General features: G+C 40.4%; 2 protein-coding genes across 3 annotated transcripts in view; one reads left to right on the top strand and one right to left on the bottom strand.

The window, feature by feature from the left end:
• The first annotated feature begins 1,410 nt into the window (after window positions 1-1,410).
• si:dkey-196h17.9 (exocyst complex component 3-like protein 4) lies at window positions 1,411-8,069 on the top strand. Of its 2 annotated transcripts, none has more exons than XM_056392779.1 (11): window positions 1,411-1,559; window positions 3,057-3,504; window positions 4,215-4,332; window positions 4,555-4,659; window positions 4,781-4,881; window positions 5,058-5,159; window positions 5,280-5,406; window positions 5,506-5,610; window positions 5,700-5,855; window positions 5,961-6,082; window positions 6,430-8,069. In XM_056392779.1, the coding sequence occupies exons 1-11, from the start codon at window positions 1,469-1,471 to the stop codon at window positions 6,587-6,589; spliced, it is 1,635 nt and encodes a 544-aa protein (XP_056248754.1). In that variant the 5' UTR covers window positions 1,411-1,468; the 3' UTR covers window positions 6,590-8,069. The 2 variants fall into 2 exon arrangements, with proteins under 2 accessions (XP_056248754.1, XP_056248753.1); XM_056392778.1 differs by having other exon boundaries at window positions 6,427-8,069.
• A 1,836-nt stretch (window positions 8,070-9,905) lies between these two features.
• The window catches only part of LOC130179894 (tumor necrosis factor alpha-induced protein 2-like), a 10,514-nt gene continuing 4,309 nt past the window's right edge, over window positions 9,906-16,110 (bottom strand). Inside the window, 11 exon segments of the mRNA XM_056393027.1 lie at window positions 9,906-10,544; window positions 11,552-11,673; window positions 12,135-12,290; window positions 12,613-12,732; window positions 13,397-13,523; window positions 13,630-13,722; window positions 13,855-13,915; window positions 13,918-13,948; window positions 14,122-14,244; window positions 14,618-14,729; window positions 15,407-16,055. Of these exon segments, the coding sequence (XP_056249002.1) occupies window positions 10,397-10,544; window positions 11,552-11,673; window positions 12,135-12,290; window positions 12,613-12,732; window positions 13,397-13,523; window positions 13,630-13,722; window positions 13,855-13,915; window positions 13,918-13,948; window positions 14,122-14,244; window positions 14,618-14,729; window positions 15,407-16,055 (1,742 nt within the window). The 3' untranslated portion in view covers window positions 9,906-10,396.

The raw sequence follows: 16,110 nt of genomic DNA, 5'->3' as shown, positions 1-16,110 counted from the left end.
AACACACCTAAATAAATAATTCTGTCTTATCTTGAATAATAGAGTAAACGATCTAAACACAATAAATATGGAGTTGAAAATAAAATACAGTCTTTCGTAGCCAGCAAAAGCAGAGAGGGGTTAATCCTCTACTAGCCCCACGGTGGGGGAAATTACAATGCAACAAAGAAAACAATTGTAAGTGTTTCCATTTGCACATTTCATCTCTACCCATGACTCGGTAACCCATGCTTTCTATTTGATCGCTGATAATACACACATACCTGCAGGCACATGGGAAATAATGACACCCACTCACTAGCCTGCTGTTTTGTCCTTTCATGTTAGCAGCAAAAGAACAAAGTCATTAATGCACAATGTGTATAAAAGCAAAACATAACTAATACTTTGACGCTATGGCTGTTGTTCTGGTGTTAGTTTTGGTGCGTACAAAAAAAGATTGCGCTGTCCGTGTTCTTTCAGTGCCCCATTTTTGAAACCTTAATCTAAGCAGGAAGTTTCTGTTCTCTAATAGAAACCCCTCCACTTGTTTTTACCCTAAAGTCACACCACAAGGGCAACAAGCTGTGAACACCACAATGACATATAAAGTCATTATGACAGTTGTATTAGCCTGCAGCAGAAACAAGCTAACCCTAATTGCTCCACTAAGTTCAAAAAACATTTAATCTATATGACCAAGCAAAGTAAAAATGACTAAATGTGTGCAAACTGTTTGTAACAGCAGCTGGAAGTTGCATAGTCATCAAATCAGTTTCATTTAAACTGCAGTAACAGGGAAGACAATAAAGACAAAAGGCCTGTAAAAGGCTTCATGGAGCATGTTTGTGTTTTTTATAATTAAAAAAATCATAATTTTACAAAAATGGTTTTATGTGTTTTGTGTGTTTTTATGTCCAATATATTGATAAAGAATGTCAAAATAAAACACAATCGTTAGGTCATATAGGTGATGTTTTGGTGAAAAAAAAGATACCAAACATTGGCATGGTACATGTTTTAATGTGGTATAAAAAATCAGTAAGTGTTTCTATAAGTTTTGCTCCTGAGTTGTTGTTTTTTTTTTTATGATGCTGCACTGAAAACAAGTTTCACCCACTCTGCTCACGATGCCTTAAAAGTGAAGTGAAAATGAGGTTAAGGAACATTTCCATATTTCTAAGCTAAAGTGCTAATAAATATTACAGTTTGTATATCTATATTTACATCAGCACTTTCAATTATTATTATCATGAGCTGTAGTAGTGATAATATTTATCCCTGCACATGATGTAACACTTTTCTTTGCTCCAGTGGGACTACAGTGGAAAGCGAAAGTACTGAGTGATGATGGTGTTACAGGAAATCCCCATTATCTGCCTTTTATAGAGGCTCACACTGCTGACTCAGATAACTCACACACGACTGACTGAGCGGGAGTGTGTAAACATCTGATACACTACAGCATTCGACCTTCAAATCTGAAGACATGAAGAACCTTTTCAAAGGAAGAAACAAGGTTCGGAGGAACGAGAGCAGGACTCCTTTAATGAAGGAAAACAACAACAACGTGGAAGATGGTAAGTGTCTGTTCTTATCGTGGCTGTGATTTGTGGTTTTTATGTGTGTAGATCTTTATCAAAACACAGCTTGAAATGAAGCTTTTGAACCATCAGTCCATGTAGGTTAGATATAGTATTTTCTTTATCTGTGTGTGTGTGTGCATGACTGTGCGTGCGTGTGTGTGTGTGTGGGTGTGTGTGTGTGTGTGTGGGTGTGTGTGTGTGTGGTGTGTGTGTGTGTGGGTGTGTGTGTGCACAGACAGTCTTTTACCTCTGTCTCGCTTCTCTAAAACCCTGAAGCGCGTTGAGAGATGAGAGTTTAAAACAAACAGATATGATGTGGAGGAACTGTGATTGTGACAGTGGAGTCCAAACTCAGACCAGATCAAACTGGTGTAAATGCCAGGGATGCAGGGGGATTCCCCCGCTCAGCACCTCTTTTTTTCCTCTCAGAAATGTTGCCCAGCAACATATTGTGCTGTTGTGCTTGAAGAAGAAGCAAGTTGTAATCTTTCCTTCCTTGTTGTTTAGTTCAAGCCATCACATCTGCAGAAAACCTGTTATTCTGGTTCAATGTGACTGAATGGAAAACCTTATTTGACAAGAAGTAAAGGAGTCAAAGGATCAGCAAAGTAATAACACTTTGTATGGACAGGAAAAACACTTTTAGTTTTAGACCCATCAGCAGAAACTGAATGTAAAATTAATTCGATTTAATAACAAAACAGAGTTTAAAACAAAGGGGAAGGTTTGGGGAATCGGGGCTGGCGTGGGAGTTGGCGAACTAATGCAAAGGGAGGCTTTTGTGGGTTGAAATGCGAGGGAGAAAAGGTAACAATGAACTGGGACAGGAAGGTTCGTGGTGTGGCAGGGTGCAGCATGGCAGGGTGCAGCATGGCAGGGTGCTGCATGGCAGGGTGCAGCATGGCAGGGTGCGGCACGGTGAAGCTGATACAGGAACCTGAAGTAGGAGAGGGAACTGAGATCCATATGAAGATGATGGCTGATGAATGTAGAGTGGTGGGTGAGGCAGGCAGCTCGGCAGCAGAGTTCCCAAAGGAGAATCAATACTAGAAAGTACAAGAAATTGTCCAAGCGCTTGTTACCACAGAGATTGCAGAACATTCTGGCAATGAGTGGAGAAAAGACCAGAGTATCTGTATTGTGGCTGTTGAGATAATACAATAATTAAATGCAGGTGTGGGGAAATCCCCAAGGCCAGGTAGAGAAAGCCACGCCCACAGCACCTAGACACACACACAAACACGCACAAACAGAAACAAACCGGGGGGGGGGGGGGTGGAGACACACAAGGGAACGCAGAGAGAATAAACAGTAAGTTCTCGTCTGAAGGAGCGAACTGTGACAGCAAAGTCCTCATGATTCATGTCTGGCCACGACGTAAGCTTGACTTAAAAATATTTCTCTCATTTCAAGAACGATACAAAAAGTCATAAAGATTGAGTCTGCAAAACCGACGTGCCCTAAACATCTTAAAATCTCCCTCTCTCGTAGGATATAACCAGGCAGATAACGCCGTGGCTCAGCACACCTCAAACACCCATAAGGAGCGGGAGTTCACACTTCAGGAACTGGCTGAGTTTCTGGGCGTGGACCTCCCCAACACCTTTGAGGATGGCTGCTGGTGCACAGTTCAGCCTGGACAGCACAACCTGAACCTGAACGTCATCGGCCTCATACAGAAATCTGTGGTCAAGCATCTTCCAAAGCCGCCGTCACATCTGGACGAGAACCTTCACCAGCACCTGCTGCATGTGCAGGACGCCGTGCTGCATGAGCTCGTGAGGCTGGGTCCCCAGTTGGAGCGTATGGGGTTGATGGGATGTCTGATTGATTGCTACCATCATCAGACATTTGAGCACCTGCATATTCTGCTGCAGAACGCCACCACCGCCAAGAACACGTTTGTGCTGATGAATTGGGTCCAATGTGTCTACCCGAGGTATCCGTCAACCTATACCTGCATTTTCACCCACTGTAACCTCCTTCAACTTAACTTTATTGAGTGTGTTTTCATGCGCTACAAACTCTGATAGTTCAGGGTTGACAGTTTGCTAAATACTCTTATTCACCTCATATAAGAAGACTGATATCACTCAGTTGTCTTTACAATAAATATTAAGCTCCCACCAGCAACTGTTAGCATAGCTTAGCATAAAGACTGAAAAGAGGGGGAAACTGCTAGCCCAGCTTTGTTTAACTCAACCCTGACTAATAAAAAATCTACCTACCAGCCCCTTTAACTCATATCTTATTTGTTTGATCCATTAAAAAAAACAAAAGTGTTGTTTTTACACTTTTTAAACTTTGTTTGGATTAAACAACAGAGGTGCTCTTAAGTAGATTTGTTTCCTTTGAACAGAGCCAGAGCTGCTTCCAGTGTTTGTGCTAATCATCTGTTAGCTGTAGGTTCACAGGGTAGCATCAATCGTCTCATGTAACGTCTTCTCAGAACTGGTTTATAAGATGTCCAACAACACTGGAAATCAAAAGTGTTTAGAGTTTTTCAGAAAATCTTTAGTTTACCACAAATACTTAAAACAAGAAAGCTAGCTAAGCTAATTATGTATTCAGTATTTCTGAACAGTAGAATATTAGATAGAGATGTGAGACACGCTGCTGATGGTGTTTGTATTTGTGGTACTTTCCCAGTAAAGAGCTGCTCGGTCATCCTGACCTTCAAGAAATTGATCCCATTGGAAAAGTCGATGTCCTGCTCTTCAAGGAATGGGACGCAAAAGCAAAGGACAAGCTGCTTGAGAATGTGCAGGTAAGAAATCAAACTCTTCCGGTGTTAGGATTGCTTCATGCGTCATGAGGAAATGCATGCAAGAGAGAGTGCAAGGTCGAAGTAAAAGACATACGTGTTTATTGTTTCCTTTATCTTGGTGTTGATGTTTCTTTCTTTTGTGAAGTTAGCAGTTTCCTCGAGGCTTCCAGTGTCAAGTCAGAAAGGCAGCTTATTTTGTATTTATTATTATTTTGTCCACAGAAATCTGTCAGAGAGTCCCTGAAGATCATCCTGCAGAATGAGATGGCCCAAGATCAATGTGATTGTGAGGAAACTTACGTTGGACTCTACGTGGACATTATTCAGGTACTTGGAACACCAGAAGTTAAGCGATTGAACATGGAGAAGATTTTTTGTTTGCTGTCCTGTTATGATAGATTATTTTAGTAACCGGGTATCTGCCCTTCTTTGTTTGTCTCTATTTAAGTGCATTAATGCCATGCACAATGAAACGAAGAAGATCTCTTCAGAACTGCCTGATGGCGTGAAGGAGGTTTGTTTCCAAGAGCTGCTGATGTTTCTGAAGAGGTGAGCGTCTGTTTTTACCTCAGGAATACAATATTTATTGACACAGATTCCCACACCAGACTCTATATTAAAAAAATACCATTTATTTTGCCCTTGTAATGAAATCAACATAAATATCACCAATTAAACTCAGCATGTTTCATTACTTACTCTGCATATTCTCTTTGGTTTTGAAGGTACGTCACTGAGCAGACTAAGGCTCTGGGGAAAAAAGCAAAAATGGACAAACCAGAAACAATATATTTCCTCAGGACTTTGACAACCTGTAAAGAACTCAAGTGAGTATTTGGGCATTTTTGTCTTTTGGACAATTATTAATTCACTTCAATTCAAATTCGTTATTGTTTCTTTGCACATTTTATCTGCAAACAAGGTTTATAAGTTTTATTTCCCCTCAGGCAGTACGTCCAGACTGAGGGCGCAGGGATCAAACCTTCCCTTCTGAATGAGATGGTGGGACTGCTTGAAAACATGGAGGCCTCTACTTTTTATCTTCTGAAGGACATTGTAACCGACATCGCAGAGGTAGCTGTTCAACTTAATCACAAATATACAGTTTTCTTAATTTCCTAAACGGGAGAGCGGTACGTTACATGTACATATCCCTCTGTTTCTGTCCCGCAGAGCCACCTGAAAAAGTATTTCAAATCGAATAACAAGCAGTTTCTCCTGTGTGCTGCTGTACAGAACAATTTCCCCAAGCTGCAGTACGGCTTGGATGAACAAAAGGTGAGGATAAACCACTGCTGTCAAATGTGCTAAATGTAATCTGTAAATAACTGTGTAATAAAAGTGTATTATATATTTGTGTCTCTCAGAGAGTGATGGACGAGGCTTACAAACTCATCGTTCGTATTTACATCAAAAATCTTGTCCGAAGCAGCCAGAGAAAACTGAAGAAGCACTGGAGTCCTAATGTTGGACAAACGGTCATTGAAGATGCTGAGCTTCTTCACAGCATCATGTCAGACCTGGTGAGATTACTTACTGACGAGAAACTGCTTGTTCTCACGCACTGTAAATGACATTTACCCATTAGAAATGAACTGACCTGTATGTGTTGTGATGTGTTGTGTCAGGCTCCTGGTGTCCAACAGCGGAACTTCACGCTGCTGAAAATCACAGAAATATTGGAGTGCAACAGCGTCGACACACTGAAGATGGAATGTGCAACCATGCAGAATCACTGTCTCACCATGAGGTAAACTATTCTCATGACACACGCTTCTTTTACACACCAGTGTCCAATTTCTCCAGTGTTGCTTTGGCTCCATTTACATGCAAAAACCACCGAATCACAGATTGTAGAGAAATCCTGTTTTAGCTTATGTGACGTTAAGTTTCTGAGGAAGCATTTTGAGTTGATCTCTTGAGTACAGTTATGTTGTTTGGTTAGGATTAAAGTCATTTAGATTGTCAAATGTCAATGTGATTTTCTTTTTTCCGGTTGACTTGTATTTCCTGTTGGGTTATCTTAAAGTCGCCATCCAGTGGTCATTAGAGGAACTGCATCTCAGTAACTTACCTTTCTTTTGTCCTCACCAGCAGGGAGGATATGGAGCTCCTGCCCACCGTGCTGCGATGGAAGGGTCTTTCTAAACGGAAGGTCAACGAGGTGCTGTACGCCCTCCCTCCTGACCTTCAACCCGGACTTGATCCTGACCGTCAGCCCAGTCGTACCAGATCCTGGTGCTGCTGTTTTAACTGACTTGGCTTCTGGTGATGACTGATGCGCTCCGCAGAGGATCAACTGAAACAAGCAAAAGAGGACAGAGCTGATGGTTGAAAAATGTTCACGAGATTCTTTTCATGAACTTTTCTGATCAGATCAGTCGCGTCAGAACTTCGTTACTGATTTCACTTCTCAGATCTGATCTTAAGACGGATGTAGAGAAAGAGAAGCAGAAAAGTCACAGGAGGTTTTATGCGCTTTGACGCATGAGAGATTAAGATTGTGCACACAGTTGCCTATCTATGAGAGTATCACTGATTTTGTTTCAAGTGTTGCTGTCGTTTCAGGAAAGGTAAACATGGTTTTTGATCTTGTTTGCCAAAATTTCCTCTTTTTTTTTTTTTTTTATGTAAATAGAAATCATCATATACTGTATTTGAGATTTTGCATAATCACAATTTCTTCCTCATTCATTCTCGCTTTGTTATGCACAGAAATGCAACTGTACTAAGTTACAGGCCAGAAGAAGCTGAATGAAAAAAACTAAATATACTTTTTAGGTATATAGAAGTTGTTAAAGTTGTTTACATGTTTAAGTTTTTTTTTTTATCTTTAGGTGGATCTTGGTTGAGGGAAAATTTACATGACGTTTCTGAATGTTTGAACACCGTTTACAGTAAAATTAGATTTTGTGGAAAAGGTCATAAGTGATGATTCAGCTGAACTTCAGTGTTTCGTGGTTTGGAAAAGGAAAGTCTTTTTGTCGAGCTGAGTAGTGAAAAGAGCAAACAAGAACAAATTATTTAAAAGAGATTGAGTTAATTTAACTTATTTGTTTTGTTACGTTTCTTCTTTTGATACGTTACTTGAGTTCATTTACTGTAGCTACAAAAATTGAAGGTACTGTTTCATATAGAGCTTCAACATGAAGAATGACCATGTTCTCATATTATTATATAATATTATTTATTATGTTTTAATTATTTATTTATATGAATGTACAATTTTTGTATTTACACAACTGACAAGAATTCATTAGGCTTCAATCAGTCATTAAAATCTAATTTTACTGTTAAAAAAAAAACAATTCTTAGGAAACTCTTCTGAATTACACTTGAGCTGTTCTTTTAAAACTTGATTTTTTTTAATAAGACGTACTGTATAATTTACTATAGTACTGTAATTCTTTTGAAATTCTGAGCAGATATCTGCTTCAAAATCAGGTGAAGATCTGTGTTTACGTTTGAATACATAGTGTACCTTTTGTATGAGGTGAACTGTGCTGGTTTATTGGTTTGAGTTCTGTCTGTATTCGTTAACCTGTGAGGAGAAGGGCTGTGAAAATGTACCTGTCTTACTCTGTCAACAGTTTCATGAATAAAATTCTGTATTATTTACTACAAATATACGTTTTTGGCTGCGTATTCTTTGTGCCACCAGTAAACACCACTAGATGGAGCCTCACATCATCTAACTAAAATGGGACTTGATGAGTAATGGTCCACATCGTTTTAAGGAGCGTTTCACAAAACAGATCCCAGAACAGTGGTTGCTGATCTGGAGTTTGGGACCATAAAAAAAAAAATCTGAGGTGATTAAAGGAGATGGAGTTCATATTTTTGTTACAGTGTTAAGTAAAGATGTTTCTATCTTGTGAAAAATCTGGATGTTTTTACCATTTTCAGACCTGAAAGAATCTTTAAATTAAGCTGCTCACAACTGATGACACACTAAAACCACCTGTGATGAGAACTCACATCAATAAAATACAATTTATTCTAAAGGGTCACAAGCTATAAGACACTGTGAACCGCTTCCTAATAGATTAATATCTTTCTGCATAAATTAGGCAAAGACGATCTTTATCTACATTTTTTTCAAAACAAAAAAGAAAGTTAATCTCATCGTGGCAGAAGAGGAAAAGTCATCCAATAATTGTCAAAACATTTTAGCCAAAACAACAAATCCCAACCTCATGGAGGTGCTGGAGGAAAAGTCAGAGGATCACTAAAAGAGAGTAGGATTCAACCTCTGGGGATCATGAACGTCTGAACAAAATGTCACAGCGATTTATCTAAAAGCTGCAGGGATATTTCAGTCTGGACTAATGTGGTGGAAAGACATTAGATTCATTCAGAGTCACAACGCTGCAAGAAAGAATAGTTTCATTTCATCCACACGCATTACTAAAAACTGACAGTGAAGTCAAAATGTTTCAATAAATAATGAATATACCAGCCTGATGACTTCCATGCAGTGATTCAGACACACTTTGGCAGCGGTCCTGTTCACAGCAGGAGAGCACCATCGATTTCCAGCGTGCGGCTTCCCGTCAACAGGCCAGCCCGATATTATGAGTAGCTTATCATTAGTGGCTTTAATGACTCTCACTCCCGCACGCTCTCCAAAGAGGAACTTGTAGCTGTGGCCTCTGTCTTCCCGAGCACATCCTTCCTCTTACACCAATATACAAACACAGACAGACTTTCAGGAAAGAAATTACACACCGGCAGGCGCTTGCAGTAACTCCCTCTACTTACATCCTTCCCGTAACATCGGGAATGCCAATAGCCACAGTTCACTTTAAAATACTTGAAACACCTCGGCTCGGTGTGTACAGGCTCTGCTCCCTCACGGGAATAATTATTTCCCAGAATTGTTCAAGGCTGATTTCACTGCTTGTTATGTGTGTGAGTTAAGTGGGAAAGGAGGAACTTCAGATCAGTGGTTTTAAGACTCTCCTGATGCAGCAGGACAGTGATGAAGAACTGGAGTCTTTACAGGCCCTGACCTCTGACCTGTGCCTGTGGAAATCGCTCATGAAAAAGCTTCTTGTTGTTTTTGGCTGCTCTTGCGACATGAATCCAGTCCACCAGTTTTTCCTTTACTGGCACCAGCGGGTCAAACGTGTCCCTCACCCCTCCCCTTACCCTGTGAAGTATCTCAACATCTACTCGGTTGACTGGCACATCACTTTTCAGGGACATTCATGATTCCCAGAGGATGAATCCTGCACCGCTGACTTTTCCTCTAGCACCACAGTGAAGTTAACATTTGTGGTTTTGAGTGAAATGTCTCAACAACTGTTCAATAGATTGCACGTTTGGTACAAACATTCAAGTTCCCCTGAGCATGAATCCCAATTGATTTTCATGTCGTACCATCATTAGCCCAAAATTGTAATACGTCTGCAATTTTGGTTTATGACCAAAGACCTGAAAAGCTAAAGACAATCCCATTAGCTTCAGCTAGTTCTGCTAGTCAGCATATATTAGCTCCAAGCACCACTGTAGCTAAGAGATGGAGATTTAAACACACAACAGCTGTATTGAAAATCACTGTCTAAACATACTTGAGGTTTCACCAAATTTATTTATAAATTTAATTTACATTCACATTCTGTACATCAGATGAAAAAACATGTAAAAATATAAAGCTTGTTGTCTCCCTTATTGTACACACATGGCAAAAAATACATAATACATAACAAATTTTAACATTGATTTGATATTAAAAAAATATACACTATTAGAGGAATACACTTGCAATTACTGACCCTGTCCTTTTTTTTCCTAAAACACAAAAACAAACACGGACTCACGCCAAACCAGATTTTTCTTGCAGTGAAAAGGACCATATTAACCGGCACTAAGTTGAACTGTAGCTTATACATTTATACAGTAGCTACAACACTTGATCCAAGCTTATAGTACATTATATTTATGTTAGACGTAACATAAATCTGCCAAACACAGACATTACACTGTACAACCCAACTCTCAGCCGGCATTAAGACGACTGAGATGAGGAGAACTGGATGAGAGCGTCATCCAACCGTGCGGCTCATTTAACCTGCACTTTGGAGAAAAACGGCCGAGCGCCAACGGCGGCGGTTTCTCTCAGCGTGTCCGACAGAGTCGCTTTGACGGTTTTCCTGTCGGCTCTGGAGAAGTTTGTCTTGAGCTTGAGAAGAGCCGAAACGTGTCTCTCACTGTCGGGGAAGGAAAAGAAGGAAAACTTTAAAATCAACATTCTCGTCCTGAGCAGCATTAAGTTAATTAGTACAGGATTCCTATAACGATACAGTCAATTATGTTGGATAAAGCATAACTTTTCTGTTCTTCTCTACAATTATTTAATAGACGGTTGACATTTGGGGAAATACACTACACAGATTGTTAGCTTAGCTTAGCATAGAGACTGGAAACAGGGGGAAACAGCTAGCCTGCCTCTGTTTAAAGGAAACAAAGTCAAAACAAAACTTCTAAAGCTAAGTAATGAACATACTATATTTGATTTGTCTAATCTGTACACAAACAGAAACGTGAAAAGGATGGTTTGTGTTTTACAATATCCAGTGAGCTTAAGAAGTGCTGTACACACTCTCATATCAGTGTAAAGATATGAGCCGTACTTTTATCACTGAACTCTTGGCAAGAAGGCAGAAAAGCATTCAAACCAAAGTGTTTGCATGTGTTACAACTGAGACTCAAAGAACAGAGACTAGGACTTCAGCCAAGACGGATTACTGTGTCACTGTAAACATTTCAAAACAACTCGACCTCAACAGACAGTTTATTCTCAGACACGCCACACAAAAGCTCCACCAGGTGTTCCTCTGTTTCAAGACTATTTCTTTTTATGTGCAGTGTTTAGCTGGCTGCTGTAACTGGCACTGATAACAGGGACACTCTTTCTTGGCAGCTCCAGAGTTGTAGCTCATAATATCATCTTGGGACCGGAAACATCTGAACACATGAGACGTTTTGGCCCCTTCTCATTTCCTGCTGCGTTTCAGCTCTCTCTGAAAAGTGGGTTTGTTTATCCTCACCCTGCTGTCATGTAAACTACTCACATCATGATGCTATTCTGGCCTGTTAAAGCCTGTTGCACTGCAGACCACTGCACATGCATGTGAAGAATGCTGCTTTGTATAAATATATATATATTTCTGTTTGTGCTGTGTTACAGATTGAAAACGCAGAGTGAAAATGTTACCTCAGGTCAGGAAAGGAACTTCCCAGTGATGCCACTTGCATCTGTATGGCAGGGAGGTCTTGGAGTTTCAGCACTTCTGCAATCTTGGTCAGGATTTCCTTCAACCAGTCCTCCTTTGAACCCTGTGGGAACGGAGCAGTTTCGTCAGTCAGGGAGGATTTTATCTTGAGTGGTTTGAGAGTTTTTACTGTGGATTTTCCCTGGTATCACTTATAAGTCACTCTCTGTCGTCACTTCACTGAAGCTTTTGTATTATTGATACATCTGCATTATCTATTCCCCTGAAAACCTTGCTGATACATTTTAATTTTGGAGTTACAAAATATTGTTTTATGTTCTTCCAACAAGGACCTTGAGCCCTTGGCCTTATTCTGGCTTCTCAGCTCTCTCCAAGCCTGATTCTCTCTCCTGTTTCCACTCGACATGGATAGTCAAGTAGTTTTTGGCATTTTGTATTTTATTGTTTAATCCTGTGACATTATTTCCTATATTTGATGCTTAAACCAAAAACTAGCAGTCTCAGTATCAGATGTTCCTGTGCTCCTGTGACCACATCAATACAATGAATACGATGAAGTCTCACCATTTTGACGAATAAATTGTGCAAACGCTCTGCGTTGTCTGTCACGGTCATGTAGGCCTTCTCCTGCCGTTCCTTGTCCTTCAGCTTGACGTCTCCTTTCAGGAGCCTCTTCACATATTCCACTGTCACGTCCTGATGAAACTGGCCGATCAGCTCCTGAAATGAATCCAATCATCAAATCAGAAACCACACTTCAGCGTTTTAGAGTTTTGAATGTATTTTCAGCCATTGGTCTCCATTAATTGTACAATATGAAAACCACTTTACAGACTCTTGAAACGTGATTGTGCAACTCAGACTTTTCAGATCAGTGACCTCATAATCTGTATTACCATGCAGTGTGAAAATCTGACTAAAATATCGCAGACTTGCTGATCGTTTTAATGGATTATGGAACTCAATCAAGTTTTAGGAGTCCACTGACTGTCACACTGGATGGAAATGAATGAAAACAATTTGCTCTTTGGTGCTTTCTTACCTGGTGACAGGATTCTTTTGACCCCTGAAGGTTTTCGATCTGATCTTGAATGCGCCTCAGCAGCTTCTCAAACAGGGGCTTGTTCAGCCATTCGCTGGTTCCCAGCTTGAGGTACTCTGGCTGAGGTAGAAACACAAGGCATTAGACAGTTCACTCCACAGAGTAGCACAGAGTTTGCAGTAAACATAGCATTGTTTACATGTCAAATAAAAAAACCTGGGTTAGTATAATAATTTCAGTGGAACATCCTGAGTATTAAACCTGTGAGGATCTATATTTGTATAATACAACTCAAATTTCTGTGTTTATATAATAATAATAATCCATGCCAAATGCCTTTATTGTGAAGAAATTTGTAACCTTTATTTTGAAAAAGGCCATATAAATACTTGGTGTACATGACTCCCACAGAAGAAAGCAGTGGTCATGTTTGAGATAAGAGTGAGGAAAAATATGTCTAGACTGTTGATCGAGTCTGACTTCCTGATTACATTGAAACTTTTTGTTTGTTGCAGTTAAATGATAAGGCTTCTATAAAATGCCAAAAATGGTTTCTACTGAAGATTTTTTTCTTGATATTTTCCTTTAAGAAAACCCCCAGTAGTTACATATAACAGATGGACTGTGTAGTTTCTATTAAATGACACTCAAAGGAGTAGGATGCATCAGGCTTTGGATACACACATTGCACTAGTTCCTTGGTCATTGCTGGTTTGGGTCTTTTCATGGGATTTGTTGAAAACAAGAAAAAAAAAGTCTTTATATCTCTTGTAAACAAACTTACCTTGAGTTCCTTGTGCACAGGGTTTAATAAATAAGCGTGGGCAGATTCTTTCATGTCAGTCAGAACATGCAAACAGTTTTGCCGCACATCCTCCAGGAACAGATGGCCGTTCTTACTGAGGACATCCCTGCAGATAAACCACAGAATCCACATCAGCTCACAGTGAAATACTCTGGTGATACACTGATCAGATCTTAATACGACCGGACTTCAGTCTAATGTCAGAACCGTACCTGAACTCTTCGACACAGCCGAGGTTCGCCTTGATGATGGCTATGCTGTTGGGTTTGTTTTGCTTCATGACCTCGTCCTGGAAGATCTTGAAGCTGCAGGAGTTTGTGTTTGAAAGAGAACCGTTGATTTTCATCTCCACAGTGTTTTTATTGCGTAAAGTGTAAAAACAGAAATGGATTTTCAAAATGAGATTATTTAGAAGAAACCGATCAGTGTTTTCTTACCTCTGCATTAAACTGTTCAGTTTGCACGTTATGGTCTGGGCCTTGTGCAGGTCTCCCACCACTTCTCAGCAGAAGTCACCATACCGTTGATAAGCTAAAGAGAGATGGAAGACACAAGTCAATAACAGCATTTAAAACTCACTGTAGACTACTGAGAGAAAGCAAGTCATTCATTCATGTCGACCTCTTTCACATTGTTGTGATGCATTATTATAAAATATTGATTATAGCCTCTTTTTACATCATGTTGTCGTATTGATCCTGTACCTGAATGATGTCGTAGGCCACAGGACTGACGTAGCAGCCGTCCTCTTTCGTCGGCTCCTCTCCATTATTCCACATTTGCTTTGCCTCCTCCAGGACACGGCTGATGTACGTCATCAGCTCACTCTGAATTCGAAACAACATGCTGCTGTCACTTATATAGTCTTCAATACATAGTTCAAGTTTTAGCTAAAAACATCTCCAATTCTACCTTTAGAAAACTACACAAAACTCAAAGAATGGCACTGGAGACCCTTTAGATTTCTTGTTTATAACTGAATGTGGCCTGATGATGGTGCTTCAGATTTGAAACATTAGGATTCATCCACTGGGGACCATGAATATCATAGTTGTTGAGGTGTCTCAATCTGAACAAAAGTGTTGGACACACTGATTAGCTGCCGACAGCTTCTAAGGGGAAAAAAAAAAAAATCCAAAAACTAAACCTGAAACTCAATAAAAAATAAACCAAAATCAGGTAAAGGTGAACTCTGGTTACCTGTTGTTTGCTCAGGTACTGTTCCTCCAGAGGTTCCAGTAGCTCTTTCGGCAGCAGCTTTCCCAGCGCTTCGTTATTTATGTCACTGGCCAATTCCCACTTTTGAAGCAGTCTGACACCAGAAGACAAGAAATCATAACTTTTACTAACATAGTAATACATATTAAGAAAAAAGAATTCAATTTCACTCAATCTGTGCTGTCAACTGTGTGAGTTACTGTGTCCATCAACCAGCCTCAGTGTAAAGCAGGGCTTCCTCATTCATTTCACTGATTTCATATAATAAAATAATGACAAAGTTGATCCCTTAAGCTGAGGTTTCCATCGTGTTTGGGTTGTAAACCTTTCAAACAAATGTCTATGTCTACAAACTGTGGCTAGTTTGTCCAAGAAGTAATTTTCTTTTCTTAATTTGAATAAGAAAGTCATGAAGAAGTAAAATAAGAACAAGAAGAAAAGCAAAGATTAGCGGAAAAGTCTGTAATAATAAGCATAGCTTTGTTCCCTTAAAACTGGCATGTTGATTCCACTGAATAAAATAAAAGCAATAAACAGAATGGACAGCTCTCTGGAGACCATGAATATCCCCAACAAAGTCATGCAACAAAACCCAACACTTTGGTATCATGGACCAAAGTCTGGTAGGAAAACAACATGGCCACCAAAATGACTTGGAATCATCCTCTGTGGATCTCGAATATTGATATTGAAGTATTCAGATCTTCTACTAGCAACAGCACAATGCAAAGGTGCTAATTACATCAAGCATAAATTACATTCATTACTCACTCTGGATAAAACTCGTTCACCCAGCGCAGGAGGAATTTGCAGTCCTTGTCCTCCAGACCAAAGTCTGCAATCTTTCTGAGTCTGGAGCTAAAGGTTTGGTGGTACAGCCGGGCGTAAAAATTACAGATGTCCGTCTCTGGTGGGTAGCAACCCTTCACCACATCCACCACCATTAGCAGGTCCATCTTCAGCTGCCTGCCCATGCCGTTGACGTGTGCCGCCACAGACGACTGCTCTCCCTGGCTGGGAGCGGGCGTTGAGGGTTTGTCCATACGATCCTTTACCAAGGTGCGGAGAGTTGTGTCGTGGAACTCCTTCCAGCCGCTGGGCCTCCAGCTCGGGGCTGTCTGACCCCTCTGCTTCCACCGTTGGTCCTGCTTGTCCTCCTGGTAGACGGCCTTCACAGCAGACATCAATGCCTTGATGCCGACCTCTTCCGCAGTGACAGACAGACTCTGCTGTAGACTCTGCTCGATGTGACGTTTCAGGATGCTGTAGTCTGCAGCAAGCTTGTTCACGTTTTCCGCATGATCTGAAAGTCCCTCTGCCTCTGTTATCTCCCCAAACAGACTTTCCTCTCTGTCCATCAGCAGCTGGCTGGCCTCACTAAAGTGGCGTTCCTCAAGGTGTTGCTCAAATGTGATGATCACTGCAAGAGAAAAGCAAAGAGGAGGCTCTTTTAAACTGTGCCAAATGTTGTTTAT

The sequence above is a fragment of the Seriola aureovittata genome, chromosome 13, assembly GCF_021018895.1.
Source record: "Seriola aureovittata isolate HTS-2021-v1 ecotype China chromosome 13, ASM2101889v1, whole genome shotgun sequence".
Classification (NCBI taxonomy): Eukaryota; Metazoa; Chordata; class Actinopteri; order Carangiformes; family Carangidae; genus Seriola; species Seriola aureovittata.
The sequence above is the reverse complement of the archived record's forward strand: the minus strand, read 5'-3'. Positions and strand labels throughout refer to the sequence as shown.

What these genes read in the sequence shown, in the direction of transcription:
- si:dkey-196h17.9 (XM_056392778.1), top strand. Translation starts at nt 1,469, where the DNA reads ATGAAGAACCTTTTCAAAGGAAGAAACAAGGTTCGGAGGAACGAGAGC. An exon ending in TTGTAACCGACATCGCAGAG is followed by an intron (nt 5,407 to 5,505) that starts GTAGCTGTTCAA and finishes TCTGTCCCGCAG; the next exon opens with AGCCACCTGAAAAAGTATTT. An exon ending in ACGGCTTGGATGAACAAAAG is followed by an intron (nt 5,611 to 5,699) that starts GTGAGGATAAAC and finishes TGTGTCTCTCAG; the next exon opens with AGAGTGATGGACGAGGCTTA.